Source organism: Pleurodeles waltl, chromosome 4_1 (genome assembly GCF_031143425.1).
Source record: "Pleurodeles waltl isolate 20211129_DDA chromosome 4_1, aPleWal1.hap1.20221129, whole genome shotgun sequence".
In the NCBI taxonomy this organism is placed as follows: domain Eukaryota; kingdom Metazoa; phylum Chordata; class Amphibia; order Caudata; family Salamandridae; genus Pleurodeles; species Pleurodeles waltl.
In genome coordinates, this window is record NC_090442.1 from 306,088,297 (window position 1) to 306,110,929 (window position 22,633).

At 43.8% G+C, this 22,633-nt stretch overlaps 1 protein-coding gene across 4 annotated transcripts in view; it reads right to left on the reverse strand.

Moving 5' to 3' along the window:
• Positions 1-22,633, reverse strand: part of CRACR2A (calcium release activated channel regulator 2A) — a 953,477-nt gene that overhangs the window by 577,866 nt on the left and 352,978 nt on the right. For 3 of the 4 annotated variants that reach the window (XM_069228394.1, XM_069228393.1, XM_069228396.1), the window contains one exon: positions 2,496-2,607. In XM_069228394.1, the coding sequence (XP_069084495.1) occupies positions 2,496-2,607 (112 nt within the window). The remainder of the gene's footprint in view (positions 1-2,495; positions 2,608-22,633) is intronic. The other variant, XM_069228397.1, reaches the window with a different exon arrangement.

The following is a 22,633-nucleotide window of genomic DNA, read 5'->3' on the forward strand; positions in this document are numbered from 1 at the left end:
AGGTCCGAATGGCATTTAAAACTGCACACACACAGGCAGCATTGGCAGGCCTGAGGCATGTTTAAAGTGCTAGTTACCTGGGTGGCACTTTCAGTGCTGCAGGCCTAGTAGTAGCATTTAATTCACAGGCCCTGGGCACAAATAGTGCCACTTTACTAGGGACGTAAAAGTAAATTAAATATGCCATTTGGGTACAAGCAAATTAAACCATGTTTTGGGGGAGAGCACATGCACTTTAGCACTGGTTAGCAGTGGTTACTACACAGAGTCCTAAAACCAACAACAAGTTCAGTGAGGAAGAGTGAAGGCAAAAGGATTGGGGATTACCCTCAGAAAAAGCCACATCCAACAGATATAATTTTAATAATCAGTGTAGCTCTTCAATTGATTTATTTTGTCATTAATGTTTTGGCGTTCAACTTTAATTACTTTCGATTTAGATTGTATCTTCTGTACTGCTTTCGCAATTAAAGAAGGTGTTATAAAAAAGGTAAGCATGCTTCATTGTAGTGCCCATCATATAAATACAAAACAATCAGAAGATACTAGGATACAAAAGCCACACAATGAAACTCGAATAGTCATTGCTGCATAAATCCCTTACTGAGATGCTAGTTAATGCTTGCATGTGTTACTAAAGAGTAAAAATTGATATAACCAGTGTTGCTGAATAAAAGAATCATGGCATGATGTTTTAGTGTAGAGAATCAGATTGTCCAGAAATATTTAATTGCTACCTTGAAGCAGCACACTTTTTTTTATAGAGAAAGAAAATATATATTTCAATAATTTTCAAAGTAAATAAACTTATAGTTTAACAAAGTAAATTAAACTTTAATCTGTTGCCAAACTACGCTCAATTGATAGGAATAATAAAATCATTAGTCAATTGTTTAGACTACTTGTTATCCACGTTAGCACACATAGGGGGTCATTCTGACCCTGGCGGTAAAAACCGCCAGGGCCGACGACCGCGGGAGCACCTCCAACAGGCTGGCGGTGCTCCCATGGGCATTCTGACCGTGGCGGTACAGCCGCGGTCAGAAACGGAAAACCGGCGGTGCACCGCCGGTTTCCCGCTGCCCTGGGGAAACCTCCATGGCGGCGCAGCTTGCTGCGCTGCCATGGGGATTTCGAGCCCCATACCGCCATCCTGTTCCTGGCGGTTTTGGCCGCCGGGAAGAGAATGGCGGTATGGGGTGTCGTGGGGCCCCTGGGGGCCCCTGCAGTGCCCATGCCAATGGCATGGGCACTGCAGGGGCCCCCGTAACAGGGCCCCACCAAGATTTTCAGTGTCTGCCATGCAGACACTGAAAATCGCGAAGGGTGCAACTGCACCCGTCGCACCCCTTCCACTACCGCCGCCGGCCAGGGTCGGAATGAGGCCCACAGGTTCTTAATCACATAAAGCTGTTTGTGTAGGTAACGTTTCAAATGTAAGATGCTCCTCAACAGCTGGCCAGTAATTGTGTCGTTAACATTCACACGAACACGTCTTCTATAACACCTTTTTTTCTGGCAAGCAGTAGTCTCTGAAACTTTTCAAAAGACAGTGAAGCACACATGGGGTCTGACTGAAGTAGTGTCCAACTTTTGTGTTGCCACACATTACATAATTTGGAGTTTTACTTATGTTCACCAGAACAACACAAATATTATAAATCCCCAAAAAGTAATGACTTTGTGCGAGTTTACTACGCTGGCAATACAAACTCATGTAGTACCCAACACTCATTTTTCCTAGCTATAACTGCGTAAAATCCAGCCACAGTGGTAACAGCTATTCCCATCTGCAGACATGTCAATGGAGGTAGATGCTGTTCATACACCCAACTATATTGGGTGCCGCCGATCTCAAATGGGGACAGGGGGATGACTGGGGAAGTAAATAATTTTTTTTAAACGTACAGTTCCTGGTGCTGCTGCATCTCTCCTCTTCTCGTGTCCCAGCTTTCCCTGGGATACCAGCACAGACTCCCCAGCAATTCTGGTGCTACTTTCATGCTAAACCAAGCATGAGATCATTGTAGGATTGGTCTGACAGCACACCGGAGTCTGTGCAGTTTCTTCAACCCGGCTGTGTGACGGAGCCGAGTTGGAGAAATCTAAGTGCGCATTTGTGTTTGGCCAGCATGAGACGACCGGCCAAACACACATTAGGACAGACTCCACTCCCCCTCTCCCTACCCCCTTGAGTGGCCAAGCCCCACCCCTCCCTGCACATGCTGCTGGCTGACCCAGCAGAAGTAAAATAATGAAATATTGTTTTATTTTACAGCTGCTGGCTCTTAGCCAGGGGTGTGATGCTCCTCTGCAATCCCAGAGGAACCGCCCCTGACTATAATATTCATGGACCGGCTTCTGTGTCTTGGCTTTTCTCAAGACTGCACCTAATACCATTAACAAAAGTCTGCGTTGTTGAATAACAAGCACTACGTAATCTAATTATTTTATCATTCTACCTTGACATTCTGAATTTTAATATGAAAACTTACTGAATCCTGTGGTGAACTCTTCCAGTGAAAGAGAGCCATTGCCATCTGAGTCCAGGGTATCAAATACGTTTTCCAGTTCATCCAGACTAAGTGGTAATTCACCGTGAAGCCTCTGAAAAGAATAAAACATTTCTAAGAAGTTTGAAAATAATAAAGAAATTAGCCATGAGTTCACATTGAGTAAAACTGATTTGTTTGGTTAAGTGAGACAGAGATAAGTATTGAGGTATTTAATTATTTCATTGTGTAGTTGTACATCCCTAGAAGCAGCTACAATCCTTTGCTAAGAACAACACAGCAACCAATCTGTATTAAAGCTAATTAGAAATAGAAGTACTCACATATAAAAAAGAACCATCAATACCAGTAGGTCTGGCTTACGAATTAAAGTGACTCTTCATTCATTGATGGGCTTAGGCATTCAAAAGTCAACATGCATGCATTCTGACACTGATCTTTGCACTCATGCATCCCTTCATCCACACACTGGCACATTCTTACATTCACTCATTTACCGAACCACAATAAAATACACAGACTCAATAACATATGCAAGATAAATGAAAAGATAAAAATTAGAAAAGAGAAAACATGCTGCAGCCTAAGCAAGGAATATGATTTTAAGCCATTTGACAAGAGCAGACAAACACCCATAAGTACCCTGGCACTATTCTTCCTATAGAAACACAAAAGGATGATGGACAGAGTGCTGACACTTTTCAAACACTCACCCCAGTCGCAGATCTGGGTTTAATCTCTTGCTCACCATGCCACCCCAGTTTGGAACCAGCCATATACAAATCAGTCGTGACCTCATTCCCCATGGGAACAGTCCAGACTGAAATGCCAGACCAGGTCCTCCCTGGACCGGAAACAAGCATCCCAGCCATATGCAAATCAGTCTTGACCCTATTCCCCCTGCACCACGGCACTGGAGGATGGGGTTCCTGGGGCCACAAACGGCCTAGGGAGAGGGGCCGCATGCCCCTGCCCCCTGAAACTAGCACCAGTCCCTGGAGATGGGTTCCTCAGGACAAAACTGGCTTGGGAGCAGGCCTACATGGGTCGCCCACCAAAAACATAAATATTTGCTCACCCTGAGACCTGACCCACCTGGGAGGCTTAAAGGCAGCAGAATGTGCTTGTTTTTAAAAAAACAGAGCCACGGATCCTCCACAAATTTGCGGCATAATATCTTTAAAAAGAGCATCTTCAACATACCCATGTGTCTTTTTTCATTTTTTTTAGGTCTCAGGATAGAGTCTGAGCCCTAAGATGGCTGCCACCATTCCTTGGTTGAGGTAGTGGCTTCAGGCCAGTTTTGCCAACCAGATCTCAACTTGAGATCTGTCGGGATCTGCTGAGCTTTCACGTTCCTAGAAATACAAAACATTTGAGCATTAATTGCTCAAAAACTTCTGAACGGTTTTAAACCAAAACAGAAAAAAACACTCATTTATGGACCTTGATCTAGCTTTCTGCAAAATTTGGTGTATATCCTTTCAGCGGTATAGGCTGCAGCTCTACCCTGGTTTAATGAGACCCTCTGAGAGGGGATGGAAGTGGTGCAAGCATCTGTAAAGGATCTGGAGGAAATTTCATGATGAGGAAGAGAAACTCAAATGTACAGCAGCACTGAAAAAATATCATACACTATGCAGAAATACTCGTGCTACATTCTATTCAGATAAAATTACTGCAATTCAAAACTGCTCCAAAACTCTTTTTTGAGTAGTTAAAAGAGCTATCCAACCCTAGTAAATCATTTCCCCCACCTTCCATCTCACAGTCACGATGTGATGAATTGGTATACTTCTATGAATAGTAGATGGCGGACATTCAACATTTGCTTTCTAATGCCCAGACTGTCCAGCCTCAGCTGGATGCAAAAAACGCTGATATCGCTTTATGGATTGTGTGCACTGAATCTGACACTGCCAATACCCCTACCTCTTGTTATAAATAATGTTTAGAGTTGTTTGCTCCTTTGGATGTTCCTATTTTTTTAGCATTATTGCAATCTATAAAGCAGGGGTCTCCTTTAGACCCTCTTCCTCCACCCAATGTCAGTAAACTTGGCACTGAATCTCTTCAAATCCTTACTACTCTTCTTAAGTCCTCCTTGCAAGAGGGGCAGATTTCCCAAGCACTGAAGGATGCTATGGTCCTGCCCCTATTAAAAAAAACAGTTTGGATTACACTAATTGATCTAATTATAGGTCAATCGTGTTGCTCCTGCTACTTTCTAAAATCTTGGAGAAACAGTTCACCCGGGAAACCTCCGCCTTTGTGAAATCTCACGATCTTCTCCATCAGTTGCAGTCTGGTTTCAGAGCTGACTACAGCACAAAATCTGCTGGGAGTTACTGAGCACCTCAGACCACTTTTGGATAATGTTGGCACACTGGCATTGATCCTGCTTGACCTGAGTGTGGCTTTCAATACCGTGCCTCATAAAACACGTTTGGAAAGATTTGAGAATATGGGCCTCCAAGCCACAGCACTGTCCAGGATGACCTCATTCCTGCAGGATCGGACCTTTTATGTCTTTTCATCTAATTCTGACTCGAGGTGTCACTCTCTTTCTCAATTCTGAGCCAGATGATATTCAACATCTATTTTGTCCCCTTGCTGATAATGTTAAAGGCCTTGGCCTCACTTTGTTTTCGTACGCTGATGACACTCAGATCATCTTTTTTTTGTTATCTACAGAGGGTCACAGCGTGGACAACCTGAACTCCTGTCCTCCTTAAGGTTTCCACCTGGATGAATAATAACTCCTTAAAAATAAATGTGGACAAGACTGAGGTTATGGTGATGGGTAAAAACCCCCTGCTGTGGGGCTCCCAAAACTGGCCTGAAGCCCTAGGAGCCCTTCCTGTGCCGGTCAATAGGACGAAGAACCTCAGTTTCTGATTGGAAGATAAATAATCTATGAAAATCCAAATTTCCAAGGTAGCCTCTACTTGCTCTGCAGTCTTAAATGGCTAAAGAAAATAATTTGGATACTTCTCTTTTCGGCTCAGTGGACGCTGGTAAGTCTACAAGTGATCCAGAATTCCACGGCCAGGCTACTATTTTATCTCCCCAAGTATTCTTCCATGTCCAGCCTTCTTTGCAACCTCCACTAGCTTCTGATAAACAAATACAATTCAAAGCCCTTTGTTACATGCATAAAGTGAGGTCCTATGTCGGTCCACACTGCCTGCAACAGCTAGTGGAACCCTACTGCTCCAACTTTTCGCTTAGGTCAAACAGACAGAACCTCTATAAGGTTCCTAGAGTTAAAAAAGCCCAGCTGGGCGGTCACTCATTTTCTTACCTGGGCCCTAAGCTCTGGAATGTCATGCCCAATTCACCAAGAAGCTGCCAGTCTTTGATCATCTTTGGCAAAAACTTTAAAAGATGGCTGTTCTGATCTGTATCTGCTTCTTCTGGTTAGTTACTTACCTTTGTCCAGCTCTGGGAAACCCTCTTGGGTAGCTATGCACTATAAAAGACCTTTTTAATAACAATAATAAAAGGCATGATCCTAACTATAACTACTCAGTAGTCACAGCTACTGGGTAATGAATGCATATTTATATATCGGTCATCAGTATGTAGTTATAGTTAGGACCTAATTTCCATAGGAACAGTGTTTCTTGTTTTGTCACTAACATTGGCACTATTTGACACATCTTCACAAAAGTTTCAAAAATAGTATGACAGTCATTTCAGTTGCTGTCTTGAAATTTTGGGATGTTTCACCTTAAATGTTTTGGGGTGATTGTCAAGTGGGGGCTGAGAAAAAGAGGGGCCTCAAAGTGCTTTTTCTCCATGCCATTTCTCACAGGGATTTTGAACATGACTACAGCCCGAACCATTAGACGGAATAACACCGAATTTGGCAGGAAGGTAGCTCTTGGTCCAGAAACTGCGGTTTTTGTTATTTGGTTTAATCTGTTCAGTAGTGTTTGAGATTTAAAAAAAAACGCATTTGTATATCTAGAGGCGCAAACACTTCACAAATCCTCCTGATCTCGTGCAGGGACACTTCAGCCAGGAACTGTTGGCAGACATTTTAGGACTCTGCCTCAGCCCAGTTCCCCCAAAAAAATTCAAAAAATAAAAGGGGGCATGCTCTGACCCCCAAGCTTTGGTGCTGGGGTCTTCTGGGACCCTGCCGGGGCTAGAAAACATTTTGTTAAAAAAAAATGATGTGAAAACGCAAACGTTTCAGGAATTTGTGGCAAAAATTTTAATAAAACTATTTGGCCCCCAAGTGGGCCAGGTCCTGGGGATAGATTAAGATGTAAAAATAAGGATAGGGGTGCCCCCTACTAGAGCTCCAAGTCACCACCTCCCCGGGGCTTTATGTTAAAATGGAAGGGGGCCCACGTGGACCTTTCTCCTGTGGGCTCCTTGAAGCCCCACGGACCACCACCTCCCCATTATTTCTAAAAAGGAGGGGGGGCCGAGGGACCCCCATCCCGCATCCATTAATGGCCCTGAAGACTGCCACTCCTCCCTCCCCGCAGGGCTGCCTTCTGCTATCTCCAGAGATGCCAACCCTTGAGAGATATCTGTTTGCTTTCGCTTGGTGGGAGCTGTTATAGCTCATGTCAAGCAAGAGCAAACACTAACTCCCGCTTGCTGGGAATGGAAATTTCATTTGTTTTCGTGTCCGTTGTCATGCGGGCAGGGAAACAGATGATCGATTGCTCCTGCAGGAAGGGAGCTGCATATTTAGCAGCTCCCTGTGTGCAGGAGCAATGCCAGCTCCCGCATGATAGTTCGTGACCCCGCCATGCACAGTTTTTAATTCAATAATTTGACTGCTATTTCATTTATACTTTTATTGACATTGTAAAAGTTGTCATTGAGTGCTGTAATATCTGGGTTAATGAGCAGTGCATGACTTTGCATACTACTAATTGTGGACAGTGCGGGGCCAAGCAGTAGCAGCTTCAGGGTGATTTGCACATTTGCATACTCAAAGCAATTTAAAGGGAGAACCATGTACTGTAGGGGAGAGGGGCTCCTCCACTGCCGCTTTTCACCCTCGGGACGCCATCCCCTAGGGTCCCCCTCTATTCAATGGAGGTCGGTTTTGGGCCCCCGGGGACTCCATCCCCCAGGGCCCAGCCATGTCACTTGGCTGCCCTGTACACCCAGTGTGCAGGATGGAGACTGCGGGGAACCTCCAGGCCCCTGCGGTCCCAGCCAGTTCCATCGGCATTGCTTTTGCACATAGGGAGCTGCTAAACATGCAGCTCCCTGTGTGCAAGAGCAATTGTTTCATCTATTTCCAGAGATGAAACCTCTGCTTCCAGTGGGTGACAGCACTTTGACAGCTCTCGCCCACCTCCTGCCCGAAGGTAACTATAACTTGCATCGTCACCATGCACTGCTAATTACCCCACTAATTACGGCACTCATGACATCATTGATAATATTAATGTAATATTTGCAGTAACACTTTTGATGAAAAAACTGTGCATAGCGGTGGTGTGAGTTATAGTTAACTTAGGGCATGAGTTATAGTTACTTGAGATAACTCTAACTTCTCTAATTTCTATGGTTTTGTGCATTTAAAATGTTAGCGTAACTATAACATCCCTGTAACTTTTGTTTTTTTAAGTGATTTTCGTGAGTTTCTATGTTTTTTTCCCAATTCTATTTCCTAACTATAACATCCCTGTACCCTTTGTTTTTTTTGGGTGAATATGTATCTATATAAATACTACTGGAAGTCGCCAGAAGGTAGTTATAGTTAGGTCTGCTTTTCCATAGAGGATGTGTTTTTTGATTTGCTAATAACTTTGACCCCGTTTGATGAATCTTCACAAAACCTTCCAAAATAAAATAGTTCATCCACTTTAGCACCGTCCCGGAAAGTTTTGGGGTTATCTGTCAAGTGGGGGGGCAAGGAAAAAGGGGAGTTCCAAAACGTACAATCTCCATGCACCTTTCATTTACTTCTCTAAGACAGGTTTTAGCAAAAACTGCTTAACTGAATTACAACACATTTGTAAGGACGCTAGATCTTGGTCAGCAGCTTGTGCTTTTTGTGATTTGGTGTAATTTGGTGTAATTTCATTCAGTATTTTTGGAGAAATTAAGAGTCAAAAATAATTGTATATTTTGACAGTTGGGCTTGCAAGAGACTTGGGAGCCTCCTGCAAGAGTGTGAAATCAAAAATGAGGCCCTGTGATTGGTTGAGAGGCCCATTTTTCCATTGAGCCTTTACGCTCCTGGGGGAGTCCCACAAGACACAGCTCTCTGATTCGCTGGCTGTTGAAATGTTAGAAATGAAATGGTGGCCATTAATGTTTAATTTAAAAAATCAGAGGTGTTGTGAGAATGAAGTTAAAAAGCTATATAAGGAGGCAGCAGAAGGACATGCTGTCCCCCTAAAGAGAAGGTTATTAAGGGATAACCACTTTGAAGATAATAAATGTATAATGTTTTAACTCATTTTTACAATCTTGCGGGACTGTAATGGGATCTTAAATAGTAGAAAGAAGTCTGTGAGTTCACAATAAATTCTACTACTAGAAATGTATAGTGTGGTCTTTGTTATTGCGAAGAACTGTGTGAGAGATAAGTACTGTGATGAGTAGAGGGTTAATTCTCATTTAAAAAAATATTAAGACTGTGCAAGACTGTTGCAGGATCATGAAACATAGAAAGGAGAAGGTGACCTTTGAATACACTGGTTGCCTGGTACCCATCAGACCTAGGACCCACACCCACTTCCATGACAATGCCAGAAACCTCGGAATCATCAATGACAACAAGCTCACCATGAAATCACAGATCAATGTCGTCTCCTCCACCTGCTTCCTCACTTTGCGCATGCTACGTAAGATATTCAAGTGGCTACTTCTACACATGAAATGCACTGTGACACAGACCCTCCTCATCAGCCGAATGGACTTCCACAATTCCCTCTACGTGAGAATCACCGCAAAACCTCCTACAGAGACTTCAGACCGTACAGAACGCCACAGCCAGCGTCATGCTCGGCCTTCCCCGATGAACCCACATCACTTCCCACCTCAGGCAACTCTACTGGCTCCCGTACATAACAGATGCCAATTCAAGCTGCTGACCCACGTACACAATGCTCTACACAACCAAGGACCCTCATACATTAACCACCACCTGAACTTCCACAAATTGTTGAGAAGACTACGCACTGCCTACGTTTCACTTGTGTATACTCCACGCATCTACCGAAGCAGAAGTGGAGGACGCTCTTTCTCTCACATCGCAGCAAAAACCTGGAACAGCCTCACCGCATACCTCCGGATCATCACCTCACTTCCGGAATTCCAAATGGCCCTCAAGACCTGGCTGTTTGAATAAGCCTCTGATACATGCAAGCGCCTGGATACCTTATCGGGTGATTAACTGTGCTTTATAAAACCTGATTGATTGATGTAGTAACAGATTGACTCTGACGAGTTGCAACTTGATTTATTATACAATGAAGGCCCCAACAGTACACTGAGCACGGAAAACAACTGCCTCCTCCAGCTTCCTCACAGATCTCTTCTCCACACGTAACATTCTAAATGATATCATATTATGCCTCTAGGATTGCAGTGACAAACAGAGTTATTGGTGGGCAGCTGGGACAATATTCATTCAATTCCATTTCACTAACTTACATCACAACATATTCTGATGAAGCTCGGGTTTGCCGGTTTCTAGACTACGGTGTATAACTGTATAGATGAAGTGGTTGGGATTGGAGTGCCTTCCGGTGTGTGCAAGCTCACACCAATGAATCTTCTCCTTGATAAATGGAGGGTGGCAGTCCATTGGGGGAGGGGAGAAATCCCACAGTTGAAACAATGGATTCAAGATACCAGCAACAACTTGAGAAATATTGGTCTTTGATGTCTGATCTACAGACATTTGCGGCCCCTTTTATGTAGATCTAGTCACCAAGGCTGAGGGATGCGGGGTCCCCCGCAGCCGTAAAAAGTGATGCAGACAGCACATAGTAAATCTCTGACGAATTTAGGAAACTTGTCAGATTAGGATGCCTGCCTGCGGCACAGACAGTGTTGGTTAATGAAGATTCTCATTGCTCGCTCTTCTGCTGGAGTCTGGAGAATGAAACGCCTCTCAGACAATGGGGTAACTTCTCGCCTGTGTTTTGCAGCTGCGTGTGGATTAATAGTGTACTTTTGACAGTTGTGCATTACTAGCTTGAACTGATGTTGGTAGATGACATGGAAATGGGAACCCTGGTATTCAGGTTTGTCTGTGTCTAGAGATCCAGTGTATATGTGAAAAGTTAAAACTGTTGTCTTCTGTGTCCTTTTCTTGCAGTTATGTTAATGATACTCAATGGATACATTAAAAAAGTTCTAAAAGCCTAGAAGATATAAATCATTCACGGGAAACAATCAACAACTCTGCTATCTCATGTAATACACAAAATAGAACAGATATAAAATTTATAAAGAGTTTACAATGAAAGTCTAATTGAAGAACAAAAATTATTTCCTTTAGAACACCAACCTGTCAGACCGTGGCATAAATGAAAAGTCGCTGTTACTTTTCCTACCTTAATTTAGTCCACCTCCATTTCTACTAAAAACTGTTTCAATTTGGTAGCAAGAAGTAATAACTTTCTAAATACGAGGAGCCATCTACAATCTCTAAAGACATTACAAGAGCCCTGTCCATTATTATTTCTCAACCTCCGAGGAAAATAAAAGTTTTCTAACAAAGGCCGCCTAAGCTTAAAAAAGAAAACAAACAGTGACAATTAAATTACTAAAGTGATGTACAGGATGAACCTAAGGTTCTAGTCAGCATTCGTCAAGTACAACATCTACCCTATAACTGATTATATTGATATAACTGATTATATTGAACATTTACAACTATCTATTGACCAGAGTATCTGTGTGGATTGTAAACACGCAGGCATCTGTATGGGTAGGGGCTCAGTTTCAGCATTTTTTCCTTTTTGGATGTCCCCCTCAGAGAGCTGATTGGTAATGGTGGCAGTGCTAGGACCACAATTCATCTGTTAGCAGCATTCAATACTGTTGATTACAGCATTCTTTTGTAATTTCAAAATAGCAAGAATTTACACTGTAAGGAAATGGCTCCTTGGCATGGTTACCCCCTGACTTTTTGCCTTTGCTGATGTTAAGTTTTGATTTGAAAGTGTGCTGAGGCCTGCTAACCAGGCCCCAGCACCAGTGTTCTTTCCCTAACCTGTACTTTTGTTTTCACAATTGGCACACCCTGGCATCCAGGTAAGTCCCTTGTAGCTGGTACCCCTGGTACCAAGGGCCCTGATGCCAGGGAAGGTCTCTAAGGGCTGCAGCATATCTTCTGCCACCCTGGGGACCCCTCACTCAGCACAGACACACTGCTTGCCAGCTTGTGTGGGCTAGTGAGGACAAAACGAGTAAGTCGACATGGCACTCCCCTCAGGGTGCCATGCCAACCTCACACTGCCTATGCAGTATAGATAAGTCACCCCTCTAGCAGGCCTTACAGCCCTAAGGCAGGGTGCACTATACCATAGGTGAGGGCACAAGTGCATGAGCACTGTGCCCCTACAGCGTCTAAGCAAACCCTTAGACATTGTAAGTGCAGGGTAGCCATAAGAGTATATAGTCTGGGAGTCTGTCAAACACAAACTCCACAGCATCATAATGGCTACACTGAAAACTGGGAAGTTTGGTATCAAACTTCTCAGCACAATAAATGCACACTGATGCCAGTGTACATTTTATTGTAACATACACCCCAGAGGGCACCCTAGAGGTGCCCCCTGAAACCTTAACCAACTACCTGTGTAGGCTGACTGGTTTTAGCAGCCTGCCACACTTGAGACATGTTGCTGGCCACATGGGGAGAGTGCCTTTGTCACTCTGTGGCTAGTAACAAAGCCTGTACTGGGTGGAGGTGCTTCACACCTCCCCCTGCAGGAACTGTAACACCTGGCGGTGAGCCTCAAAGGCTCACCCCCTTTGTTACAGCACCACAGGGCACTCCAGCTAGTGGAGTTGCCCGCCCCCTCCGGCCATGGCCCCACTTTTGGCGGCAAGGCCGGAGGAGATAATGAGAATAACAAGGAGGAGTCACTGGCCAGTCAGGACAGCCCCTAAGGTGTCCTGAGCTGAGGTGACTCTGACTTTTAGAAATCCTCCATCTTGCAGATGGAGGATTCCCCCAATAGGGATAGGAATGTGCCCCCCTCCCCTTGGGAGGAGGCACAAAGAGGGTATACCCACCCTCAGGGCTAGTAGCCATTGGCTACTAACCCCCCAGACCTAAACACACCCTTAAATTTAGTATTTAAGGGCTCCCCAGAACCTAGGAACTCAGATTCCTGCAACCTAAGAAGAAGAGGACTGCTAAGCTGAAAAACCCTGCAGAGAAGACGGAGACACCAACTGCTTTGGCCCCAGCTCTACCGGCCTGTCTCCCCCCTTCTGAAGACACTGCTCCAACGACGCTTTCCCCAGGGACCAGTGACCTCTGAATCCTCAGAGGAATGCCCTGCTCTAAAAGGACCAAGAACTCCCGAGGACAGCGGCTCTGTTCACCCAAGACTGCAACTTTGTTTCAAAAGGAGCAACTTTAAAACAACTGCGTTTCCCGCCGGAAGCGTGAGACGTGCTACTCTGCACCCGACGCCCCCGGATCGACTTGTGGAGAACAAACACTTCAGGGAGGACTCCCCGGTGACTATGAGACCGTGAGTAGCCAGAGTTGCCCCCCCTGTATCCCCGCAGCGACACCTGCAGATGGAATCCCGAGGCTCCCCCTGACCGCGACTGCCTGTTCCTCAGATCCTGACGCCAGGAAAAGACTCTGCACCCGCAGCCCCCAGGACCTGAAGGATCCGAACTCCAGTGCAGGAGTGACCCCCAGGAGGCCCTCTCCCTTGCCCAGGTGGTGGCTACCCCGAGGAGCCCCCCTTGCCTGCCTGCATCGCTGAAGAGACCCCTTGGTCTCCCATTGATTTCTATTGCTAACCCGACGCTTGTTTACACACTGCACCCGGCCGCCCCCGTGCTGCTGAGGGTGTACTTTCTGTGCTGACTTGTGTCCCCCCCAGTGCCCTACAAAACCCCCCTGGTCTGCCCTCCGAAGACGCGGGTACTTACCTGCTGGCAGACTGGAACCGGGGCACCCCCTTCTCCATTGAAGCCTATGCGTTTTGGGCACCACTTTGACCTCTGCACCTGACCGGCCCTGAGCTGCTGGTGTGGTAACTTTGGGGTTGCTCTGAACCCCCAACGGTGGGCTACCTTGGACCCAAACTTGAACCCCGTAGGTGGTTTACTTACTTGCAAAAACTAAATAACTCTTACTCCCCCCAGGAACTGTTGAAAATTGCAGTGTCTAGTATTAAAATAGCTATATGTGATTTATTTGAAAACTGTGTATGCTATTTTGATTATTCAAAGTTCCTAACGTACCTACCTGCAATACCTTTCATTTAAAGTATTACATGTAAAATTTGAACCTGTGGTTCTTAAAATAAACTAAGAAAATATATTTTTCTATACAAAAACCTATTGGCCTGGAATTGTCTTTGAGTGTGTGTTCCTCATTTATTGCCTGTGTGTGTACAACAAATGCTTAACACTACTCCTTTGATAAGCCTACTGCTCGACCACACTAACACAAAATAGAGCATTAGAATTATCTCTTTTTGCCACTATCTTACCTCTAAGGGGAACCATTGGACTCTGTGCTTACTCTGAAATAGTGCATACAGAGCAAACTTCCTACATACACTCATTGCTCTATCATGCAATAAGTAATTTGTGATCATTTTCAGACTGTGCTTGTCGTCCTTTAGGTCTATGGTGTCCCCTAAGATTAAGCATCATCCCTCATTTCATTATGGGTTTCCCCTCATTAGGTATAGTCAATCAATCAGCCCAGCTTTTCATACCCATGCATAGGACACTTGGGAGTTCAAGCAGAGACTCATGAACAGGAAGACAATGCCAAAGTTCCAACAATGTGCTCCCAGGTAATGATGCAGCATGCCCTCAAATGTTGCCTTCCATTGCTTGAAGGGGAACTTCCACACAGACATTTCACCTACCAGAGTTGCAGTCATGGCAAATTAGAGAATAAAAAGTGTACACTTATTAGAAAAACACTTGTGGTGTACCTATTGGGTAGGCCGCAGCCACAGTGAGGTCAGAATATCAAGAGTCCAGAGCAAAAATAATGAGCATCGCCCCTTTATGTAGTGTGTGGGGGGTGGCCGTATTATGATCTTGAGGTTTGTCAATGACTTTTTTGAGGATGACTGTCCTCTTGAAAGAAGGTGACTTAGGTTGCTTCATTAGATCTCTGCTCAGGACGTTTTGAGATTTGTGTCCAAGTACCATATGCTTTTTCCAATTGAATCTGATTTGACTGGTCAGTGTTGCTTTGAATGTCATATGGCCACATCTGTGGCAATAGGGATGCATTTTTTATTCAAACCTTTCGCTGCTAAGCCTCCCCCTCCTTTTTTTGGTTATTTGGGGTAGTTCATGCTAAGGCCTCCATACCTTTTTGTCCACATAAGGTACCCACACCAAATTTGCATCCTTTTTTTTTTTACCAACATCCTGGAGATTCTAAAGGTACCCAGGGTTTGTGGATTTCCCTGGAGGGCACCAAGAAATTAGCCTAAATACATCTACATTTTGGATTTTGGGGGAATAATGGGAAACAAGTACTGCAGAAGAAAGTGTTTTTTTTTTCCAGGCAAATGGCATCAACAAAGGGTTTGCAGTGCTAAAATCACCGTCTTCCCATCTTCCGGAACAGGCAGACTTGAATCAGAAAAACACATTTTTCAACATAGTTTTGGCATTTACTGGGACACAGCCCATTTTTCCTTTTGTGCTTTTAACCTCCTTCCAGTTGGTGGTAGATATGGGTGTGAAACCAATGGTGGATCCTGGAGAGCTATACATTTCTGAAAAGTAGATAAAATTCCAATTCAGCAAGCGGCCGTTTGTGCTGATTCTTCAAGGTTTCCCTATAGAAAGTAACAATAGAAAAAATAAATATTGAAATTGAGTTGAAAAACAACCATTTGTGTCTACGTTTTCATCTGTAACTTCTTCTAACTATAGCAGATATACCGTTACGTCTGCTGGACCCTTCTAGTTGTGGGGCTACATAGGGATTGTAGGTTCACCAAGAACCCTACGTACCCAGCGCAAATAACTGAACTGCACCTTGCAATGGTTTTTCATTGTGTACCAGATATACTATAATTCATTTGGTAAAATATAAAGAGTGAAAAATAGGTATCTAGGAAACATCTGCATTTCTGAAATGGGCAGAATATATGGAATTTTGAAGCAGTGATTATTTGCATATTTCTGAATTTGGGGATACCCATTCTAGCATGTTAATTAGAGGGCATTTCTCAAAATGACTTCTTTGTTACACACTGTTCTACATTTGGAAGGCACAAATGCACAGAAAGACTATTGCTAATAATACCTATTCTACTATTCTGTGTTCCCCCAAGCCTCCTAATTAACATGGCACCTCACTTGTGAGGACAGGTCTAGTGCCTGTTACAGGAAGCAACCCAAAACGCAGCATGGACACAGCACATTTCTCCATTAAAAACAGACCCTTTTTTAGAATGTGTCTAGTTATGGAGTTTGGGACCTAGCTCAGCCGGCACTTAGGGAAACTTAGCAAACCTACACTTTTTTAAAAACTAGACACCTAGGAGAATATAGGATTTAATGAGCTGTTTGGCTCTCACCAGGTTCTGTTACCCAAAATCCCTTGCAAACCTCAAATCATGTCTAAAAAACACGTTCCTCACATTTCTGTGATGGAAAGTACTGGAATCTGGGGGGAGGCACACACTTCCTTCCACCCAGCATTCCCCCAAGTCTCCCAATAAAAATGGTACCTCACTTCTGTGGGCAGGCCTAATGCTCGTGACAGAGAAGGGCCAAAAATGTGTAGAAATTGAGGGGGATACAAAGCAGGCCCAAAAGGGCAGTTTTTTTCATACATTTTTAGGCTGACTCAGCTTTGGGCATCCAAACAAGTGGGGCATAGTTTTTCTCATCACAGATGAGGCAATTCTAAGTGGTAAGAATTTTGTGGAGAAAATGGTGTGGGGTGCATGTGAAGCACACCACCCTAGACTCCCCAGTATTTATATTTCACATGTTTCTAGGTCTCGTAGATTTTTCTTACATGGCAGCATCCCAAAGTCCAAAAAGTGCATCCCTCACCATTCCAAGTGGGAACATTTTCAGAATTAGACAAGCTCTCATGGCTCAAATGTAAAACCAAAACCCAAAATATTCAAATGTCCTCTTGCTTGCCATTGAGATAAGATGTTTTAGTGTGCGTGGGGAAGAGCTGAAAGACTGTCACCTCCTTCAGTTGGGATGGCGGCATAACCGTGCCCATACTGGTTGGTAGCCACCACCACACTATTTATTTATTTTTTTAATTCCCTGGCATCTAGTAGAAATTGAGTGGGAACCAAAGCAGGTCCAAAAGGGCAGGGTTTTTTCATACGTTTTTAGGCTGATCAGCTTTGGGCACCCAAACAAGTGGGACAATGTTTTTCTCAGTGCAGATGGGACAATTCTGAGTGGTAGGAATTTTGTGGAGAAAATGGTGTGGGTGCATGTGAAGCACACCATCCTGGACTACCCCAGATGTTTAGTTTTCAGGAGTGTCTGAGTCTGTTAGCTTTTTCTAGGTGGTAGCGTACCCAGGTCCAAAATGTGCAGCCTCTCACCATTTCAAGTGGGACGAAACTGGGAGTTAGCCAAGCTCTCCTAGCCCATATCTAAAATCAACAGTCAAATGTCCTCTTGCTTGCCATTTGGATGAGATGCTTTAGTCCATGAGGGAGGGGCGGGGGGCAGAAAGACTGTTACCCTCTTCAGTTGGGGTGTGGACATAGCCATGGTGGTGGGCAGCCACCACTCCTCTATCTTTTTTCATTACCTCGTGTCAAGTGGGATGTCTGCCCCCCTGAGGGACTGGTCAGGGTTAATGACCTCATCTGTAAAGACTGCATCCCCTATGGGGGAATGGCCGTGCCCATGGTGGGCAGCCCCCTGCCCCCCTCAAAAAAATATTCCATGGTGTCCAGTGGGCTTTCTCCTCCCCCCCCCCGGGGGCATATTGGGGGTAATTCCCCTATCTGCCCCCCGGGGGTGCAGAAAGACTTTGGTTCCCATTTATGTGGGGTGGGTGAATGGCCATGCCCATGGTGGGCAGCCCCCACCCCTCTTTTATTAAAAAAATCCTGTTGTCTAGTGGGCCTTCTATGCCTACTTTTCAGTGGGGGATGTGGACATTAGCATGCCTGTTCTGGGCAGTCCCCACACCTAGACATTTCTAAAAAAGTAATACCTGGTGTCTGATAGACTTTCTGTCCATTCACCTCCATATTAACCCTGTCTGCCCCCATGGGGGGTAGAAATACTGTGCCTACTTTTGGGGGTGGGGTGGAGACATTGCCTGCCCATTCTGGGCAGCCCCCACAGACTTTTCTTAAAATGTAATCCCTGGTGCCTAGTAGGCTTTCGGGTAATAAGCCCCATCCCCAAGCAGGGATTCAAAAGGGAAAGGTACCTTCAGAAAATGGAGATTCTCCCCTTACCAACGGTACCTCTCCCGTTGAAATTGGTGCTCAGGAGCCTCTTGAGCACCTAAGAAAATGAAAGCAAATGAACTGCTCAGCCCATTTTACTTTCATTTTCCCTAGAATGACATTGGCATGCACAGCGTGCCAATCGTCCTTATAGGGAGAGGATATTTTTTGCCTTGGTTGCTGGGAAAGCTCTTCCCAGCAGCCAAAGCTAAAAATATACAAAGGAAATCCCTCTGGTGCCCACACCAAAGGGTTTTCCAGTGCCATGTGCTTGGTCACCCAGGAGTCATCCAATGCACATGAGCACTGTAGCATTGGACCCTCCTGGCCGTCCAACGCATAGAAGGGGTTAAAATGTTTTAGTCTATGTGAATAATACTTTGAAAAAAATTTAAAGTATTTTCAAACTGTATTCTTTAAGTCACTTGCAACCAGTGCATTTGTTCATGGCCAGGTTGATATGAGTGAATTTCTGTCGGTTCAGGCAAAGTTTTGGTTCATCTTCATGCTTTTGCTTCTGGATTGTTTACTTTGATACCATTGCAAACATAATGCTGCAGTAAAGCGGCAAGAGTAGCAGAATTAGTCAAGTTAATCTAATGTAGTGTTCCATCCGTAGGAGTGGCACGATCATTCACATAATCTTCTGCTGGAAATTATTACTTTATTACGAATGAGTCCTGTTGTTTGACAGTAAGCTAATTGGCACCACATGGTTTTCAACAGGTCCTTTCAGGAGTGGATGTAGTTCTCCTACCTTTATGAGCTAAATGTCATCAATATGCTAGGATATTTAGCATATCCACATCAAGTCAAGTAACAATCTCATTCTTGACCTCTTTGCAGAAGGATTCTCTCCCTCTACAGTACAGATTCCAAGGAATTGCATTTTTTCCAAATATAGTCGTTAGAAATTGTGTTTCTGGTTGGCAGAGGTATTCTGTCCAAACAGGAACTACAATCCTAGTCAGGGTAACTCACTAACAAACGCTAAATTAACCTGTGCTCACCTCATGGTAGCTTGGCATAGAGTAGACAGGCTTAATTTGAGAAGCAATGTGCTAGGTATTTGTGTAACACTTCAAAAAGTAAAAAGTGTGTGCATCACACAAAAAGATACCACACCAGGTTAGAAAAATAGTGTTTGATTTAACAAACAAAACAAGATCAAAAAGACATACAGGCAATGAGTAGAACTTGAGATATGGATTTTTAAAGAATAAACTTAGTTGTAGTGCTTAAAAGTATAAAGCGCCAACCGAGGCAATCTTGCCATCCTAGACCAGGTCAAATCTGAAAAGTCAAGCTGAATGCAATGCAATGTGGGTCAGATACAGGGATCAGCCTTGGCCCACTGAAAACAGTACCTTGGTTCAGAGTTGCTTCAACATCAAGAGCAAGATGCGAGGAGAAAAGGTGGCGATCCGATTGTGTTGATCCTGCAATTGGAGGAGATGCGTTGGCTTTGAACCGCACAAGTCGGAGTTGCATAGGAAATGAAGGTGATGTGTTGTGCAGTCGGCAATGCACTGTTTCTAGCGTCGACAGCGATACAGTGTCCATGATCCATGCAGCAGCAGTGATGCATAGGTGTCGATGGAGAATTGCTGGTTCCAAGAGGCGCAACAGTATCAAGGTGCGGATTTTGGACTGGAACAGCACTATATACCCGCTTCCAAGTGCCGAGGACTGGATTGGTATGACATAATACAACTTACTAAAGGTAATAAGGAATCCTGAATGTTATCCTATGAGTGGGGTAAGCTCTCCCAGGACATGTAATACTATAAAGTATATGTGCTGTCTTTTAATTACATAGTTCTCTGCCCCGTGGGCTGTCTAGGGCCTACCTTAGGGGTGACCTATATGAAATAAAAGGGGTGTTTTAGGCTTAGCAAGACGGTTTATATGCCAAGTCGACATGACAGAGCAATGCTGCATTCAGGCTGCAAGGACAGGCCTGGGATATGTTTTAAAGTGCTAATTAAGTGGGGGGCACAATCAGTACTGCAGGCCCACTAATAGCATTTAAGAACATTTAATTTACAGGCCCTGGTCACATTTAGGGCACAGTACTAGAGAATTATAAGCAAATTAAGTATGCTAGTTAGGTATATACCAATTAAACCATCTTTTAGGGAGAGAACACATGCGCTTTAGCAATGGACAGTAAGAAAACAAAAAGAATTCAGCAAAACTGTGAGGCAAGCCGGAAAAAAGGTTTGGAGAAGACCACTGTCAAGTCTAACAATAGTACAAGCCACAGACTCAGGAGATTAAATAGTTGGTGGTTTGTGTCTATAATCAATAAATGTTTATTACCAATAATACAGTTTCAAGATTTCAAAGCACTTTGTTTTAAAAGAGAAATAAAGTGGCCCTTCATCCGGATCAAAGGTTATATCCTTTCAGTAATATTATCCATGGGACTAAAAGTGCATTTGATGTAACTTCCACTTCTGACATAATTTTGATAAATTACAACAATAACTAGCTAGTCTCCTATTTTCAGGAGATGAAACCACTCATGGCAGATTTACATGAATTTAGATGTGGTACCCGGCTACTACAGAAGATGATATAAACCACTGAAAACATCTCATGATTTTCAAATATATATTACTCTATCAAAAGCAAACAGGTCAACAGGTTTCAAACAGGTTGCTAAAAAACAAGAGCGCACCAACATTCTCCTCTACCAAAAATCACTGGAAACTGCTGTAAAACAACAGAGGAAGCTTTTAGGGATTCATATTAAAAAATATCCTATTAGCAAACCACATAGAACAGGTTAGGAATTAGGGATTTAATACATATTTCCATCTCTAATCAGTGAGGCAGTTTGTTTTGATGGGAAATTAAATTAGCAGAAGCGTCAAAACAAATACAAATCTTAAACTCACAAACAACTAGCAAAATAACAGCTAACAGCTACGATTCAAAGAGTAAATATTAAACCCGTATGACTCATCAACCAAAGACTTACAATGGCTGCACACTGGAGGAGGCATTGAAATGTGGGGCTTCTAGAGGAGAAACGTTCATCAGCAGTGCTTACAATAGTGAGAGAGAAAGGGGAGATGAACAAAAGTCATAAAAAGAGATTATTAAAAACACATGAAAAGAGATGATTCTTAAAAGTAAAAAAAAGTCATTGATTTGGTTGAGTGATTTAGGAGCAAGCAAAGATCGTATTACGAAAAATAAAAAGATGCATATAATAAGAATGGAAAAGAAAGGTGGATAAAACAGGCCAAGATGTACATTCCATTCATGTTAGACAGTAAAGAGAAAACAGGTACCTGCGTGGCACTATGCTTTACCAAGCAGTGTTCTACTGTTCGGAAACCATAGCTATTTCAATGGTGAAAAAAACCTTTACAAAACCACAGATCCAAAATTATTTTGCATTACACTGTGATATTGATGTATTTATTGAGAGAGCCTTATAATCAAGTAAGTATTTTAAAAACGGTTAACAAGCAGGAGGTGTTTTCCTTTTTCCACTCAATAAAAACCTGAATGCAGGCAATAAAGGGAAATTCTTTACAGGAAATGTACTAGTACACCGTATCCCTGCCCAGAACTGTGCTACCTCCGAACAAAGTGACCACTCTATGAAAGAAAAGGATGTGTTTTCTAGATATATGTTTCTTGAAAGAACAACAGATTTCATAAGGCATTAGAAAAATTGAATGTTGTGTTTGTCACTACGAATACTTCGAGAAAACAAAATACGGTGTTATACATTTAAAGAGCATGCAGCCAAATAAAAACGGCAAAAATAATTGCTGCAGAGCAGGACGTGAGAGGTGAAGCCAAACTTTAGACAAAGAAGGCAATGTAAGAAAAAGCATTGCCAAACCTAATAAGTCTTGCCTATACAAGAGTTATTGGCTTTGCCAGTACGTTTTAGCCATGTTGTACACAAACCTGGCAGCTGTTGAGCATGGCTAAAAGTTAGTGGAGTAAAGGAGAGTTGAGTGTCATAATGTGGAGTAGAGTGGAGTGGAATAGAGTGGCCTAGAGAGGCGTGGAATGGTGTAGAGTGGAGTGGAGTGGAGTGAAGTGAAGTGTCATGGAGTGGCATAAGTGTCATGGAGATAGTACAATGCCGTAAAGTGGAAGCAAAGTTGAGTGGCATAGAGTGGAGTTGAGTGTCAGAGTGGAGTAGATGGTTGTGGAGTGGTGTAAACAGCCGCAGCCCACCCTCTGGGCCTGAGGGGCCATGCCCCACTACCTTTTGCCCCTCAAGGAGAGCTTCTGTCAGGCTGAGCAATGGTCAGCCTGACAGACACTCTTCATTTTGAGGTCACGCACCCAGGAGCTAGACATAGGCAAAATCTGCACAGGCTGCTGGCTGCCAGAGCTGAACTTTGCTGGGCTGAAGAAGTCACCGCTCTGTGGGCATGACCTCTTCAGCCAAGCAATGATGCCTTGAGGCCCTGGGTGCTTCAGTTCTAAACCCTGAAGTGCCCAGGCCCAAATATCAATCAGTGACAC